Consider the following 18,172-nt stretch of genomic DNA (forward strand, 5'->3'; position numbering starts at 1 on the left):
TATAGAACTGGCCACTGTGTACAGAAGACTCAGAGCCACACTGCAGTCACCGTAGCAGTCACACCTCCAATCCTTAACTCACTAGAGATGGTGTGAGCTGTGTATGAGAAACGAACATCTATGAATCACAGAGATGGATACTATCTGACAAAGCACAGAATCTTAAAACACTCTATTATCACCTAAGAGGCATTCCAGCATAGTTTAATATTAAAAATTACTTCAGTAAATATTCAATTATTAAATTTAAACATAGGCTGAGAGACAGGAAAACTCCAGGATGTATTCTCCTGAGTCCAAATAATGTTACCAAACGCAAGACAAGACAACACACACTTTATTGAAGAATCAGCGTCAGTTGGTGCCATGCTTTTATTCAAATGAAAGGGGAACTAACCGTACCGGGAACGAGCAAGCCTGACAGCACGGATCATCTGCAGCGCTCAGGAGTGGACAGGAAGCACACCACACACTGCACATTGCCCAACAGTGTCCATGAGTCACATCAAAGAAGGGGACTTTGGCTTAAGCAGCCAAATAAAAACTACAATAGTTCTCCTAAAACAAAACAGAGAAACTGAGAGGAAAACTTTAGAAGTTGTGGTAAGTAGCAGAAGTTGACAGGCCACACTGGTTACCATGACAATGATTTGGCAAATTTAACTGAGTAGTTACCATGGCAATTTGACCTCCAACGATGAAAACACTTGTGTTTCGGTAAGGTTGATGGAAATCTTCAAACTTTATGGAATGGCATATTTTCATTTGTGTAATTTTAAAACATAATTTTAAAAAAAGCTGCACCATAATAAAAAATCTGCAGACTAAAGAAATATATCTGTATTCCTCTTGCATTAATAAAGTAAAATCTTAGACTGAGAGCAATGAGCTTTGTGGCAATATTCACATCACACCTTCAGACACTCGATATTCTGCTCAGGTGCTGAATGTGCAGATTAAGAACTAGACGGGAGAGTTCAGAGTTCTTTAGTTCTTTCAATGTCCTGCATCTGACTCCTCTTTACTCAGTACTCAGGTGACAGCAAGGAGACCGCTTTGATAGGGAAAGACCATGGTTAGTAATATAAAATGCTTATTAAATTCCTTTGTCTATAATTCACTTGGTTTTGATTAAGTTTGTTTATAACTTTTAAACTAATTTTATCCTAAGAATGTCTTTGTTTGCTCATTTCCTTCTACTTGTGATAAAAATTGGTGTCTGAAAGGTAAAATGTGAAATTCCCCATTTTTAATATTTATATATACACAGTATGTATACATTTAAAACATAGGCGTTACATATCCTGGTCTCGCGTGCAAGCAGTAGTTCACAAGAGTTTGAGCTACACATACAGTTTGCACAGGTATTGGAAAAAAATCTGTGAAAATTTTTTTACATTTTAACAAATATACATAAATATAAGAACATAAATTACAGTAAAATATTGACAGCATTTGAGAAAATGTTGAAAACCCAGATGCACTGATACCTAAAGGCTTTATAATAATAGAAAAGTACAGCTCAGGGGCTTCCCACTCCACTCTTCTTTTAAATAAGTAAATACATCACGTGAGACATGAGTTCCCTCGCTGAACAACTTAGAGAAATGTACATATTTCATCTCTATATCCCATGACAGAAAACAAACTACTCTCTCACTTATAAACAATGTCTTCCCCACTAGTGTACACAGTTGTCACAACACTGAAACATAAAAGGGCCACACAATCAATCATTCAAATCTTTTCCTGAGAATGAAGTTTTCCCAACTAACCCTCTGGTATACTTGGTAAAGAAGAAAGACTGTGTAGAGGAGATTTCAAGTGTGTCCTCAATCTAAGCTGTTCCACTGGAAAAGGATTAAAAGAAAAGCCAGTATAGTAAAATAATATGAAGCTACTTTCAAATCAAAATGTAGCCCTTTGTGCATGTTTAAAAATTCTAAACACCATTTCTCTATCCTGAGCTGCCCAGGAAGCCTTCCATCTTCACACCGAAAGGCAACACTCCCGTGCCACTCACTCCTGCCAGCATAAAGTGATGTACTTGAAATAGAAAGTGGTTTTGGTTGTTGGTAAAAGTACGATCGAATTTATTCTGAGTTGGCCAGAAGTGGTGTAAAAACCAGCACTGATTTAATCAGCAGCTTCTTACAGGATACTCCGGGTTAGCTCGTGTGGTCTGCAGGGAACCGAGTAGCAGCTTTTACACCTCCTTACTCAATAGAGAAATGCTAATACTTGTGTGAATAATAAATACAGAATGTAAATACTTAGACGGATTCTTGCAAACGCTGTAACACCATTAGAGCATGAGGGCTAGTGTAGAACGTAACACTAGTGTTTCTCTCAACATCATATGGAAGGTGCGAGTTACTTCTCAACGTGAACTTTAGAATAACCCCCAGGAGAACAGGGACGACAACAACAACAACAACAAAATCATTTAAGATGAGCACACATAGTACAGGGTTAAAGAATGTAACACGTAACTGTCATCTAGCCCCACCTCAAGCCTAGGGCCCACTGTGTCCATGAGATTCAGTGCTTCAAGTTCTCTAACACAGGCAGGCGAACCTGGGAACACACAAACCTCCGTTTGTGAATCAAAACGTTTCCTTCATCACGTGGACGTGTCACCTCGTAGGAATCTTCTGCACTCCAAATACTGTGTTTACACTCCAGCTCTTCACAACAACACAGTTAAGGTCCAGTTTTAATTGATAAAAATCTTGTTGGCAATTAGAAAGATTCTCTATAGGCAGGAAAGACGAAGTACAAATTTACCACAGAGGTTCTGAAGCAAGCCTCTCCTGCCTCCTATGCTTTAGTAGGTAAGAGTTTTTTGGGTGTCACTGGTCTTTTGGTCTGCCACAAGTGGCTATGAATGGTAATGGCATCCACACTAGCAGATAAGGTTTTAGCAGGTATGTGGCTAAACTGTTTTCTGTCAGAATTGTACTTGTAAAGCCCCTCAATCATCTTTTTAGTGATAGACTTAGGGCCTATCCCAGTCAGTTTATTGATTTCTTCAGTTTCTGGGCAGTAAGTATACAAAGACCTGAACTGGCAGCCTGAATCCCGGAACAAGATTAAGAAGTTGTTGGCATCTGACTTCTCCATTTCCTTTAGAACAGAAAACAAAAACAAGGTAACGATGAAGCCATGACATTTAACCGAATGTCTATGTACTTGTTAATATTTCCTTGGTTAAAACTTCCGACAGTCTAGAAGCAAACCCGTAGGTCGGTATATTGCAGTACCTGGGACTGCCCACACGTGCCAAGGGTGTGCCCTGCCACCACCCACCACCCACGCAGCTCAAAGTCTCTCTGTGGCTTTAACCAAACCTTTAGGTCTGGAACGGAGAGCAGAGTACACCATCTAATACCTACAAACATCACTTCAGACCCTTCTCGTGCTGCTCAAATTCTAGGAGCCTGTCACAATATTTCCCCTGTACCCACCCATAAAGAGGACTCCTGAAGTTTGGAAATGCTACAAAATTTAATTTTCATGAGGACATGCTTACCTCTAATATTTTTTTCTTCTGACCTTCATTTACTTTTCCAGCCAAACAGCAATGAGCTAATGCATTCTGTATTATGTGTTTATTGGATTTTGCGCTAGGTTCCTTGTAAAGCTTTGGTCCTGTAGGAAATGTTAACAACAGTTTAGAAATAATGTTTCTCAGATAGAAACACTGCCAACTATGCAAGTGAGAACCTCTGGACTTGAAGCTGCTCTGGGACCTCTTTTGTTTTCTAAGACAGATTCTCACTGTTGTAGCCTTGGCTGTCCTGGAACTCTGTAGCTAGACCAGGCTGGCCTCAAACTCACAGAGCTCTGCCTGCCTCTGCCTCCCAAGTGCTGGTATTAAAGGCCTGTGCCACCATGTCCAGCTCTTATGGTCTGGCTACACTCCAGCCACAGCATGGTTTTATTCACACAGGACACATTTGGAGGATGTTCTTTTTTTTTTTTTTTTTTTTTGGTTCTTTTTTTTTTCGGAGCTGGGGACCGAACCCAGGGCCTTGCGCTTCCTAGGTAAGCGCTCTACCACTGAGCTAAATCCCCAGCCCCTTGGAGGATGTTCTTGTGGCTTTCTGACGCTGTCCATGAAGGCAGTGTTAGAAATAAGAAATTGCTAATAATTGTTGCACTGTCTTCTTAATCTTCCCAGTCTGGCTAGATTACTTACTGGTGATCTTAAAGTATAAAGGGCCCAAGAGTAACTCTTAGTTTAGTTTTTTTGAGACAGTGACTCACTCTTCTAACTGTGCAGTCCAGGCTGGCCTCAAACTCATGGTCCCCCTCTGCTCTCAGCCTCCCAGTTAGAAGTCACCATACTTGGCTTTAGCTTGTAAGAAGGTAAGAAGGTAGTTGTTTTCCGTGCAAGCACAAGCATGTGAGAACCCACATATTTTTAAAAGAAGTATTGGTGAGGTGGAGACTGGCAAACCCTGTTTCAAAACACGCAGCTGGAGGTTGCAGCATGTGCCTGTGACACCAGTATTCAGAAAGCAGGCAGGCCAGAGAGGGGCGCGGGGAAACCCTGCCTCCAAATCCGAAAGGAGCGCTGCCGCACGCTGCCATACGAACAGGCTGTCTTCTGGCTCTGCGTGCACACGCAAAATGACGAAAACAGCTTTTTTCCAGGCTGTTAAGATTGCTCAACTTTACAGAGGCAGAGAGAGCAACATGGAAATACTGTCCAGTCTCACACTGCAGGCTGCCAGACTGGGGTTGGAGAGGTGGCACCAGCTGCTTGCTCTTCCACAGTACCCGGGGGGGGGTTTGATCCCCAGCTTCCCAGCACCCACGCCGTGGCGCATCACCATCTCTACCTCTAGTCCCAGAGGATCTGATGTCTTCCTGATACAGACACCAGGTATGCACGTGGGGAGCAGACATGCACATGGGCAAACACTCATGCACACGGGATAAATTTAACAAAGAGATAGATGCTGTCAGATAGACCATAGGAAGTTGTACCAAACAGCTAAAGAATAAAGAGGGGGAGGGGAAGCCAGAAAGTAAATACACAAACAGTTTCTAACTGCTTCTTGGCTACTGAGGGTGTGGTAAGGCTTCCAACTCTGCAAAACCGCAGGTACATGGGACCCCATCCTTTTCCTCCCTTGTCCTTCACCTCACACAGGTGCCCCGTCTCCTCACTCCTGCCTCTGCTCCGTGTCTTTAACTGTACTCTGACTTTCTAATCTCTGCTCTGGCTTTAGTCAGTGCTGCCCACCCACAGAGGCTGAAAGAGGAGCTGGAGGGAACAGGGACAGTGAGGATGGCACCTCCTAGATCTAATGCCCTTACCTGTAGGTTCCCTTGATAGTATTACTAGCATTATTATTTTGGTGGGGCTAGGAATTAAGCTCAGGCCCTCATGCAAATTAGGCAAAGGCTTCACCAGTAAGTTTTACTTTTATTTTTTTTAGGGAGAGTTATGAAGAACAGAAGCTCCTTCACGTAGTTATGAGGAACAATATTTTGTTGATGAAACTTCTCTAACATTTCTTTGAGCCCACATTACCACACAGAAGTGGCCAGTAATATGGGCAGATGGCATCTAAGTTACATCTTTAGCTCTGTTTAGAGCCTACTGTACTCAGGAGTCACTGCCCCTTCAGTGGGGCTGCAATGGGAAAGGCTCATGCCTCAGAGTGAGTGACCTTTCTTCCTGTACCATACGCTGGTGTTTGTGATGCAAGGGGAACCTGTAACAGCCGTGCCCCTCTCCGCCTGTTCTTGTTAGTGTGTTAAATTAGAATGCTCCCCTGAAATGTTCACGCAAACCTGTGTATTCTGTTCCAGAAGCCACTGAAGAGGTCGTGGATGCGTTTTCCCAGTCTTTCTCGCCATTCCGACTGCCACAGCGACTTGGAGATAAGAAGCCTTCTACAGACTCTGACCTAAATAATGAATATCTTACATTTTATGTCTCAGAAAAAAGAACCTTTGAGCTCCCGAGGAAGCATGTGATAGTATCAACTAAACCAACCTAGAGTTTTAAACACGAGAGAGTGCTAACACTGTGTCTTCTTTGTGCCTTCAGAGACACACTGTAAATATCCGCTGGAATGAACTGTTTCCATGCACAAACGGGCAACTAGCACAACAGAGTGGTGGGACAGTGACCAGGCTGAGTTCCTGGGCCCGGGAAGCACTCTTTTTTGATGTGGGTCTTTTAATTCAAGGTGACACTGACCTTTCATCTCTATATGCTGGAGAAATAGTACAAGGGTCCATATATTTGTGAGTTAGACACAAATGCTCCAAAATGTCATACTCAAAGCAAGCTACTTTGGGACTAATGTCACTGTCAACAGGAAGACAGATTATTTTCTCTATTATTTAATCACAGTCATATTAGCAACTATTTGCAGAAAAATACTACTGGTGTTTATAGCTTATAAAAGTATTAATGTTAATCCAATTCTAAAAGAGCACTGAAAAGCAAATAGGTAATTTATTATAATATCATCTATATCTAATAAAATTATAAGCTATATAATTGAGAACTATATATTATGTGTAATAATAACTATATATAGTGTGTGTGCATGTGCATACAATGTCATGCGGAAAGTTTGAGGACAACTTGAAGTCACCGTTTGGGTTCCGGCACTGAACTCAGCTCACCAGGCCTGGCAGCAAACACCGTTACCTACTAAGCTGTCTTGGCGGCCCCACCTCACATCATTTTAACAGAAAGTCTTCAATCAGCAAGGCTAAAATCTGTGATGCTTCACTTCTTATAAAATATAAAATAACTAAATAATTTTAATTATTTTTATATAATTGTAAGAACTGCATTCTTTCCTGTGAAAGACATTCAAGAAGCTCTGGGCTTACCTTGGTGTCCTCTTGCCTGAATGAACACTCTCGGTATCACCTGTGTTCAGCGATGCCAGAGAGAGGCTAGAGACTGAAAAAACACGGTAAATTCGTGATCCTGAACAAAAACAAAATTGGAAATGTAAAAAAAGAAACTAGAAAAGAGTCTGTTCATTAGCTAACACCAGCAGTGATAATTGGACTTTTGTTATTTCTTTTTTTTTCTTTACTCTGAATCCTAGAACACAGTATGTCCCATGCATATATCCACAACTTATGAATCAAGTTTTAGGCAACAATAAAACTAACTTGCTATTTCAAAAGTGAAGTGGTAACAGGAGACCTGATACCCTGATCAAGTCTTTTTCAAGAAAGAAACATATTTCGCAATATCTAATTCCTCTGTGCAAAATTAGCTTACAGTTTTCTTCCAGTGTTTTTTAGTTTTGATTTTCATTACACGAATTTTTGCCTGCATGTATGATATGTACTGCCTGTATCCTGGTGTCCACGAAGGCTAGAAGAGGGTGGTGCTGGAGCCCCTGGAATTATGAACTGCGGGTTGTGAACTACTGTGTGGGCTGGGACTTGTACCCTAGCCCTGCAGAGCAGCAAGTGCTCTTACCTTTGAGTTATCGCGCTAGTCCCAGCCATCTCTCCAGCACATCAGCCAGTACTGTATACCAGAGTCTCACCAAGCCAGGCTCATGCCTATAGCAGCCTCAGGACATGTAGTACTGGAGCAGAATGGCCAGCTGGAGGCCAGCCTGTGCTGAAGAGCAGGCACACAAGCCAAGCTTCACTGCCCAGTCAATTTTAGGTTACCCCCACTCCAGAATAATACAGAAGTTCTTGTTTAGTATTAGGGTGACAGGGATAAAATCTAGAGCCTCGAGGATATTAGGCAAGGCCTCTACTTTTTTATCTTTAGCTCTAACTGTAGAAATTCTTGGAAATTTTCCATGGTACTACATTAAATAAAATGGCTAAAAATTATGTATATTAAATTTTTCAAAAAATTCTAATTTTGGATTTTCGACTATTTGTATCTTAAAGGGGGGGACTTTTGAAATCTTGAGCTGATGTTCTTAACTGTCCAGATAGCAATGTGTAAGGAAAGAGCCAATGGCAGCGATCTTAGACCTCACGTGTAAAGTCCTGGATTAGGTCCTCTAGAACAGTGACAACAAAAGTACAGGTATGTTTCTTATACCTTCCATGCACATGACATTTATCCTCAATTTATGTTTTTAGAAAGTAGTTAATGCATCGGGGACATAGTGTAGCTGCTTGAACACTACTTGCCTATCAAGCACAAAGCCCTGGATTCAATTCCCAACACTACATTAGACAGGGAGTGGTAGTACACGCTTGAAACTCCAGCACTTACAGGGCAGAGGTAGGAGGATCAGTTAAACAGTGAGTCTGAGGTTGGCCTAAGCTGTATGAGACCTTGATAAGGGGGAAGGACGTTACATCTGCAGATTCACATTTAGCATTCACATTTGATCTACTGGATATATGCATGCACACACAATGCACCCAGATTAACTATAAATTTCCTTTGCTTATTTTGGTTTTCCAAATAAGACCATGCATCACCTCAAACTATCCAATTACCAAAGCACTGTCAAGTTAGTACAGCAAACCAAGCTGGTGTTTATGAACAGACCTCCTCAGAAACAACTGCTGTTACCTGGAGGGCCTTTGATTGGTGTTTTGGGAGATTCAATATGATCTCTGTGAATAGATTTTGGCCGCTGTTTTTTCTGTTTTGCCACCTGAGGCCGAGGCTTGATTACTGTGTCCATGTCCTCCATTAGCTTCAGCTGCTTTCGCCTCATGTACTCCTGCCTAATGAATTCTCTCCGTGCCCGCTCGTCCTCTTTCTTCTGACGTTCTTCCTCAGTTTTTCGCCTAAGAAACCAAAGAGCTGAATTGGCTATTTTGTACACCAAATGCAAATGACTCTGGAAGAGTTACATGTTTGATGGGAGGAAAGAACTTCAGAACCTTGGGGGAAAACATAGTTGGCTTAAAATATACTTGAGAAAATTGACAATTTTGGTCATTTTTCTGTGTTTGTGTGTGTTTCTCAGTGAAGTTATTTAAATTAGTGGCTTTTAAGCATTAGTATTAATTTTCAAAGTTACTACTCCTTTACCCTGACAAGCAAAATGAATAGTTTGAACTTCTAAAACCACCAAAAGTCAGCAATGGTCTGGTCTGGCTGTTTTTTATCCCCCCCCACCCCCTCCCCCCCCCACAAATTCCCGCAGAACCCTGCTGTTGAGCACGCTGTCCTAGGCGCCGTGCAGCTCTCGGCCGCGAGCGTCGAGCGTCGGCGCAGCGTCCTCACCTCGTCTCCTCTTTCCTATGCTCCATCTCCGCTTCCAGCTGCTGCTTCCGAAGCTGAGTTTCCTTCTCTCTCCTCAATCGCTTCTCCAACAGAGCTGCTCGTTTCACGGCCATGTCATTTTCTGCCTTTTGATCATCCTAAGGAGAAAGAGTAAACATTTAGATTCTAATATTTTCATTTACCAGAGCCACATCTTATAGTTACTATTAGACCTGAAAATCGAAACTAGTTATAACCGTACCACATGTGGACATGACACACAGAGTAAGAAGTCCTTGAACTTAATGGCCATCAAAAGAACAAAGAAAACAGGTGCGTTCTTTTTCTGCTTTAGCTTGAGTATGTGTGCACATGCATGCACAGTGCATGTGTGGAGGTCGGCGGGTAACTTGCAGGAGTCTGTTCTCTCCCTCCCCATGTGGATCTCAGGGACTGAACTCAGGTCTTCAGGCTTGTTGTTAACAGCCTTTACCTGGTGGGCCATTGTCAAGGCCTTAAGACAACTGTTTACAAAAATTACATCCTGTGCACTCGTGTGCCTGTGCACTCACGCCATGGCACCCATATGGAAGTCGGAAAACAACTTGCAAAAGCTGGTTCTCTTCCTCTACAATGTTGGTCCTGGGGATGAAACTTAAACTGTCAGCCTTGATAGCAAGTGTCCTCCCCACTGAATCATCTCACTGGCCCCCAAATACATTTGTTTTCATCCTAACAACCCAGAGTAGCAGAGTTTGGCCCCCGTTTTAAAAAACACATTTAAATTATAATGAAAAATCAGATAAAAAGCATTCCAAAACTTGGCACCAAATGTCATGTCACATAAATGGCACTAATGGTGCATGGGCTCGTCTCCAGTTTAGTTTTGGTGTTTTCAGCTGAGGTACTGACAGTGTGACTGCTGGGTCACTTGGAAGCAGAGGTAGGCATAATCTCCTTCTGAAGTTCTGCCATTCTCAGAGTTGGTGACGACCTATAGACCTCCTGGACTGACTGAGGGCAGCCAGTTCCCAGAACGCCTCTACAATGCAGTGCTTACAATCCAAGCAAGGAGCAAGTACTCATTCACTGTCTCAATGATTCCTTGAGGGTGCTTATGTTTTAGTGGCTAATACGTTTGCATTATGTGCTGTACATTACAGGTTTCCAATCACACAGGGAAGAAGGACTTTTGTCTCTTTTTCCCTGGGAGCCCAGAGACAGATTTCATGGTGAATGGAAAAAGTCTGAAGATACATCAAACCTGTCAACTTAAACACACATTTCTGGCTAGCTAACAAACCATACATAGTATATGCTATGCTTTGGGTAAAAAGAACCAGTGCCCCTGCGTGTTCACAGTGAGAAAGAAAAGAAAAACACAGTAACTATGGATTCCAAGTGCAATGTCCGAATACTCAGGACCCCACAGACACACAAGGTGGAGACAGTTAACTAAGCATGAACAGTCTTAGAGGAAACAGTTAAAGAACAGTCTAGAAGCTACGAGAAGAGTCTAGACAAGTAGGTCTAGGTTATTCTACCCGAATCCCTGAGTTGTGCTAAGGTTTGAACTTTATTAACACTTGCTCAGAATGCTGGAGGACATAGGCTCACTATTCAGAACCACATTGAATATGAAAGAGGTGTCTCCAGAGGAGCCAGTAGCATAAAGAACAGGATGGCATGAGTTGACGCTAGGGACCTACGTAAGAAATTATACCCATGTCCAGAGATAGGATCAACAGCGTGGGAAAGAATGCAGATATGGTGGTTTTCACTGAGGATGCTCCTGCCCCCAGTTTCCTTTCTGGGCAAGGAAAAATGCTAACAAAGGTCTCTGAACCTGCACATAAAACTTTGCTATGTGTTAGTAGTAGTCTATTAAAAAACAGTGCTTCTACATGGCTAACAAACATGACTGACATCCAAGTTTTTAAATGCTGAGATGCCTAAAGGATAAGCATCCTGAGATAAAGTTTAAAATAAATCACAACAAAACAAGCAAAACCCACTGTCTCCGAGGTCTCAGCTCGCTTGTTTGTTACCACTGCTGCAGCACACGTCGCCACCGAGTGGCTGCTCTGTGCACCTTTCCAAGTAAATCTACCCTGAGCATCTTTACCGGGCCCGAGGCAACAGTCGCTGAACCGAAGGGAAGCATGAACAGCACACGTTCTGACGGTGGAAAGCGTGCTCTTCCACATGGTGACCAGATAACAGAGAAGAAACGCTTTACTTACCATGAGGTTATTTATGGATAAAGCCTAAGGTGTTCACCATCAGGAAGTATGCTGCCCAGGCTCTGCCCCGTCTGGCTGAAGTACGGTTTAACTACTGAACTCTAAGAGCAATAGTAAGATTAAAACGGATGCTCCTAATCTGTACAGACACAGGGCTAGTGATCACCTGGTTTTAGTGCCTTACCAAGAACAAATCTGAAACATACATTCTAGTTATAGAAAAGCAAATGTGGTCCACGATGGAGAGCATGAGTACGGAACACCACAGCCCAGAGATCGTGTATACATCTTTTCTCCAACTGTTTTTAGAGGAGTTTTTTCAGGGGTGGACAATATAGCTATTGGCAGACCTCTGTTCAGTATGCAAAGCATTGGCTTTGGTTCCCAGAACTGCAGAAAAAGAGAAACTGTATCTCAATGATAACATCAAACTACTACACCCTTTTAAAAACATTTCACTGTAAAAGATCCTATCTGATAAGTCTGTAAAACTCAAGTTGATAAAAAATGTTCAGACCTTAACATATATTTAAATATGATACAATTTGAGTGTTTTATCCATTGGAAATAGGGCTTCAATAAAAGTGAGAACAGGAGTAGGGAACCATGTGATATAATTTAACTACACACATGCCATGACTATGGTGGAGGAGTGCAACTCTGAGTCCAAACTGGAACTCGACTGCAGGAACCAGCGTACCTAAGTACTTCTGTAGTCCAAAGCCTGGTCTGCCTAGAACCCTTTCAGGAATAATGGCTGACTGTAATGCCATTGTTACTGAAGAAGTAAATGTATCAACTTAAAAAACACGCAGGCACCCATCCTAAGAGGATGCTCAGAACTATGTCATTAGTATTACCTTAAAAAAGAAGCCACAGCATACTTTCTGGTCATCATCAAACTGTTCCTTGTCACTCTCTCCATCAAACTTTTCAACAGACACATCAGCCTTTTCAGGGGGTTTTAAATCTGACAGAGAAACTTCAATCAGATTGACATTTTTAGGAGCAGTAGGTGGGAAAACGGGCTTAGGCGGAGGATCTGTGGGTTGATTCAGTTGGTCCTCATTTGGTGTCACACACACAGTCTCTGTGATGGGCTGTGACAACACTTCAGACACTGTTGATTCAAGAGGTTTAACCTCCTTCTCCCCAGGATTATGGTCACAAGATTCCAAAGTCCCTTTGCACTCTGAAGGCTCCTTTTTAATCTCCTCTTTTGGTTTGGGCTCTTTTTGGGGCTCTCCATCATCACCAAAACATACGAACGACCGTGTCTGAATGGGAACCTGGCTCGGGGAAAACCTCCTTAGCCGAGGAAGACTATCCACAGACCGAGGAGGTGTCAAGGTTCGATTCAGAGGAGTTATTTTTAATTCATTTGGCCTTGGAGTCCTTTGATTTTTAACAGAAAAAGATGCACTCTTCCTGGTAGAAGACTGCGGAGACGGATGAGTGGGGCGTGGGGAGTCTGCTGAGAACGGTGCAGCAGCTGACGACAGGCCTGCCTGTCTAGGTTTAAAATCGCGGATCTGCTTCTGTGGAGAGGGCTGCGGAGGTGAGATCACCCAAGACTGCTGCTCTCTCATCTGCATTAACATCTCCTGCTGAAGGGACAAGCGCTGCATTTCCTGTTGTAGAAAGTGCAGGGATGAATTCAGCTTTTCGATGGACTTTGTGTACTCTAAAAGTTCTCCCTCATTTAAAGTCTCCTCTGAGGGACTTGTCAGGTTCCACTGCTTCTCGGGATCAACAGGCGTGCTTGGGGACTTTAGCCATTTGCCCTGAGGGTTCTCCATGCTTTCTTTTATGTCTGCTAAGGACTTGCTCCTCTGCCCGTCCATTTTCTGTGACTCCTTCTCTTTGGCTCGGTCAGTATATACTTTCTCGTCTTCTGCACCTGCTGCTTCCTCTCGGAGAGGAGAAATCCCATCCCCTTTCTTTTTCACAACAGTTAGGAACGCTGTCCTTCCCATTTTCTGCCTCTGTTTGGTAAAAGCAGCTTCCATTTTCTTTTTCTGGGCTTCTATAGCACGTCTCTTTTCCTCTAGCCTCATCCTAAGATGCACCATTTCAGACGCCAACAGCTGTGTAGTGTCCCGGCCTTGGGCAACACCCGATTCTTCTGGAATTTGAGCCCAAGAAACCATGTGAGGAATATTCAGCTCTGAGCCTTCCGGGGTAGTTTTCTGAGAACTGCTCCCACTACTCTTCCCATCAGTATGATTCAGCTTCCTGAACTTCTGCTCAGCGAAGCTGGTCATTTTCACCCCAGAGCTGGAGGAGGCGCTGCTCCCCGGCTGAGACTTGGTGCTGATGGTACTTGGGCAGGGACTCAGGGCCTCTCTGGGGTTGCTGGCTCTTATATCATAGTCCTGAAGAAATTTAGACGCATCATCCATGTCAGAGTCTAAGCTAACAGTATAATCTCTCAAGGAAGAGTCCTCGTCCATGGTTTCGGGAATGTCTTCTGAAGGAACGTGAATTCCAGTGTCGACTTCTGTAGTGTCAGTTATGGGACTCAAGGCGCCTTTTGGGTCAGTTATGTTATCAGGACTGGACTGGCTTAGCTTGATATTTGAATTCAGGAGACTCAGATCCTGACCGTGAAGAAAGAAGCCATTAGCAATCTGATCTGGCCGCGCTGTATGAGGAGGTTTTTCAGTATCATGGATTATCTGTAATGCTTCTTCAATGCTCGGAGTTTCAATCTGATTCCCAAACTCATCTAGAAGCACTCTATTTTGTAAAGCCCCGTTTGGGAGCTTGTGGTGAGTATTCTCATTAGAGTTCAGTTCATTTGTGCTGAGAGGCATGTAAGATTTGAGGTCCCCATGAGGGTCGACATGAAGTTCTTCTTCAATGCTTTCCTCTTCTCCTCCATTCACTGGCTTGAAGGACAGATTTTTCCTAATGTGTTTGGATGCCCGACTGTTGTTGAGCCCCTCATTACTAACAGAGCGGATGATTCCTCGGTTTGGAGTGGAGCTCTGGGCATTGTCTTCTTTATCGAAAGAAATATCAAATGAAACGCCATGTACAGATGTTCTAAAAAAGATGTGAAGACAAAATATTTAAGAAATTACAGGAAATAAACAATTTTAAAAATACCATTGAGCAGTTGTTTGGAAGTCTATGTTCTTCCTTCGCCTCTCGAAGCTTGCTGACCTCATGGTGGACTGGGCTGCTCCAGCACCCTTTGGTTTACCCCCTTCGACCTCTATTAATCCCCTGTGCTGCCCTTTTAGAGTTAGGTCCTAACTGAAATTGTGCTTTGGCGAGTTGACTAACTACAACAAAAAGGCAGAGTGAGATAAAACTGGCATTTTTTGGTAATGTGACCACACCAAGATAACTGTTTTTACCTTTTCTCTTTAGGCCATGTTCCTATGAAGCCATCAACATAAGACATAGATGAAGACCTTCTAATTCCTCCTTCAAATGCAAAAAAGGAAAACTCATTGAAACCATGTGTTTGACATATTTGAGAGTTCATTCGTGGCACTAAAAGGTAAAAGCTCAGTAGCGACAACACAAATAATTCCTTTTTTTTTAAAGTTTAAGGAAGCAGTATGTAATTTATAGCTAACACCTGACTAGCAAGAGAGGCTCTGAGTTTAATCTCTAGTAAACTACCTTCCTGCTAAATATAAGTATATACATATAAAGAATTTTATACTTTTTTACTTATTTATATATAGCATTCTACCTGCATGTACACCTGCAGGCCAGAAGAAGGTACCAGAATTCATTATAGATGGTTGTGAGCCACCATATAGTTGCTGGGAATTGAACTTAGGACCTCTTGAAGAGCAGACATTTTAATCTCTGAGCCCAAACAAACACATCCATTAAGTATAGTGGCACATGGCAGGAATACCAGTACTTGGGAGATTGGGGCAGGAGGATTAGTAGTCTAAGACTAGCTTGGGTACCACAAAGAGACCTCAAGAAAAATACAAACAGGGCCTGGTGGCACATCTCCATTAGCTAGACATGGTGGCACATGCCTGTATTCCCAGCACTTACAGAGCAAGACAGGAACATCAGAAGTTCATGGTCATCTCTGGGTACATAAGGAGTTTGAGGCCCGTCTGGGCCAGGTGAGACCTTGTCTCCAAAACAAAGCAAAAGCAGGCACAGGGACTAGGGACACAGCTCACAGTACTGCAGCAGGCACGAGTACCACAGCTGCCCAGCACGTGACACAGAGTTCTTGGGTTAGTCCACAAAGAAGGAAGAAAAGCTCGCATGGAGCTACAGATCATCTTCATGTATATAACAGACACTTTTCAGAAAAAAGACTACATATACATACTTATTCTCACTTATTTCCAAGTCAGCCTACTTAACATAGCATTCACCTCAACAGGCCTTTTCAAATACCTTACCTGAGACTGAAGAATGAGTTTGGGGACGTGTATATCTAAAAGGCAAATGATGAGACTGTAAATATAGCTCCTTCCCAACGTACCACATAATATATATAATACATTCTCTTCCTCTCTTTTCACCCCCACATACCTTTTTATAAACAATGAAAAATTAAAAAAACAAACAAACAAACAATAATTGGCAGTATTTTGGGGAAATTTAAATCTCCAAAAACTTCTGTCCAATAAAATCCCAGATGATCCTGACAGGCCTTTCAGTATATCGCATGTCTGTGGACCTTTCCTGCTCTGACATAACTCTGCCCTACAGTACTAGGTCCAAGGGAACTGACAAGTTTTCTCCTCAGTAATAGTGATAACTGGCCAGATCAAGATATACTTTTTGTCCTCCTTTTAAGTTCTAAGTCACCATGTTCCGCTGGTATCCAGTGGTGTTATATATCCCAGTTAATGGGAATCAGGGATAAGTGGCAGTGGCTTTAGCAGCTCATGCGACTCATGTCTCTCAGCTCAGACAAACAGAGTCTTAACAAACACAACCGCTGCAGACCTAGGGCACTCCCAATGCTGTCTGTGCCTTTACCACTTACGAGAGCTCAATCAACAAGCTTTTTCTAGAATGCAGCCACACTGTCCAAATCAAATGTTACCCAGATCTCTGATTCTTTCTCCCAATTCTGTGCAGCTTGTATTCTCAGTTTATCCGTACTCATGGTCAGGCCTATCAATGAACACACACAGTTCCCCAGCATGCCTGTGATGTCCTGCCTTCTGAGATACATTCCATAGCTACTCTTGCTTAGCTCTCTGACCAGAGAGGGTAATCCTGAATACTAGTAAACTGGTTATTAAAATGTGTTCATTCTTTTCTTCTTCCCCAAATAATGGCTATCATGATGTAAAGCTGGTTACTGTCTCATTTTCAAACTTGCACAGAGGATTTTGATGCTGGGATACTCCAGAGTCAAGCAGGAGCCAAATAGATGGGATGGGCCTGTCTTCTGCTGTGACCGCTTCCTTTTTACTCACGTGACCTTTACTTCAGGTATAGCAACATCTGTAGATGTGACCACATTATTCCCAGGGAGAGGAAAAATTAATCAAATCCTTTATCAAAAGTTCTACAAAGGACCTTGTGGAAGCTTAACAGACATTAGAGGGCCTGGGCGCCAAGGATGATAGTAGATAGGAACTCCTCAAGGGAGAAGACTTGGAATCTACCTGGTTATTGGGGTTCTCCTAGAAAAGAGAGAGAATAGCCTGGGGTATCTAAGTAAAGGATGAGTTTCCAAAGGACCTAAGCTTTATTTTTCCATGGGCAGAGAAGGGGAGGCTGTTCATTCAGGGTCCCCATCCTAATCATGACTGCATGATCCATTCTTAAAGCTTCCCTGTTCACTTTCAAATGGAAGGTCCACAGTACAGGAATGACGATCCAGAATACTGAGCATTTCCTAAACTTTCAAGGGAAGAAACTGAGTCAATCAAGAAAGCACCAGAGTAATTATATTTAGAGTTTCCCATAGGACAAAATAAACAGACACTCCTAGACTAGCTACCCCAACCCTTTCTTTTCTTCTTAGGTGCTGGAGGTCAAACTCAGGACCTTGTATGTGCTAAGGACTCACTCTGGAACTGAGTGATGTCCCCAGCTTGAGAGCAGTAGTCCTCCATAACTTAACCCTTCTGCACTGCATTGCAAGACAGGTTCCGAATAGAAAACTTAGTGAAGTAGCAGAAAGCAGTAAACTAGAGGCTGAGGAGAGTAAGGCAGTTCCTTTACAGACACCAGAAAGCTCCTGAAGGTAGGAAATACAGGGAACTAGGGCACTCCAAGTTCAGTCAACCCTGGGCTTCACATTCATGAACACACACTTGACAAGGGAGTGATAGCTTCAGAGTAAGTTTTTGTTTTTATGTAATGAGGTCAAGAATTAATGCAAAGAGTACCTGGAAGTTTTTGCTCATTACTTTTTAAAGTGTATTCTTGTTTTTAAAAGAATATATTGATGGCAGGTTTATTGAGAAGCTGCTTCAGGCCCCAAGGATTGAGGCTTGGGAAGTCTTCAGGGGAGACTGGACGGGAGAAAAAAAGAGAAAGGACAACATGCAGAGAGAGAAGGAGAAAGAGGAGGAGGAAGAAGAGGAGGAGGAAGAAAGAGAAAATAAAGTGTATTTTTAATAGATCTTCCTGATTTCCTAAAAATCCACAGAACACAGTAATTTTAAACAAAAGAATTAGACTGCAGAGTCTAAAGTCAATATAAATTTTAAGATGTACTTACTAGATACAAATGAAAAGCTAAGTGTGGGTGCACACTGTTACTCTCAGCACACAGGAGGCAGGG

General features: G+C 42.6%; 1 protein-coding gene across 8 annotated transcripts in view; it reads right to left on the minus strand.

Annotated features, from left to right (window-relative positions):
* Positions 1-319: 319 nt before the first annotated feature.
* Camsap2 (calmodulin regulated spectrin-associated protein family, member 2) overlaps positions 320-18,172 on the minus strand; it is a 79,349-nt gene continuing 61,496 nt past the window's right edge. For 2 of the 8 annotated variants that reach the window (NM_001415803.1, NM_001134503.2), the window contains 9 exons: positions 15,822-15,856; positions 14,796-14,865; positions 12,291-14,478; positions 9,209-9,345; positions 8,546-8,766; positions 6,868-6,940; positions 5,809-5,924; positions 3,533-3,651; positions 320-3,126 (listed from right to left, as the gene is read on the minus strand). In NM_001415803.1, coding sequence (NP_001402732.1) covers positions 2,821-3,126; positions 3,533-3,651; positions 5,809-5,924; positions 6,868-6,940; positions 8,546-8,766; positions 9,209-9,345; positions 12,291-14,478; positions 14,796-14,865; positions 15,822-15,856 — 3,265 coding nt within the window. In that variant the 3' untranslated portion in view covers positions 320-2,820. Of the gene's footprint in view, positions 3,127-3,532; positions 3,652-5,808; positions 5,925-6,867; positions 6,968-8,545; positions 8,767-9,208; positions 9,346-12,290; positions 14,479-14,795; positions 14,888-15,821; positions 15,857-18,172 lie in introns of all 8 variants that reach the window. The other 6 variants (XM_087580479.1, XM_087580478.1, XM_087580482.1 and 3 more) reach the window with 3 other exon arrangements.

The sequence above is a fragment of the Rattus norvegicus genome, chromosome 13 (genome assembly GCF_021556685.1).
Source record: "Rattus norvegicus strain SHRSP/BbbUtx chromosome 13, alternate assembly SHRSP_T2T, whole genome shotgun sequence".
NCBI lineage: Eukaryota > Metazoa > Chordata > Mammalia > Rodentia > Muridae > Rattus > Rattus norvegicus.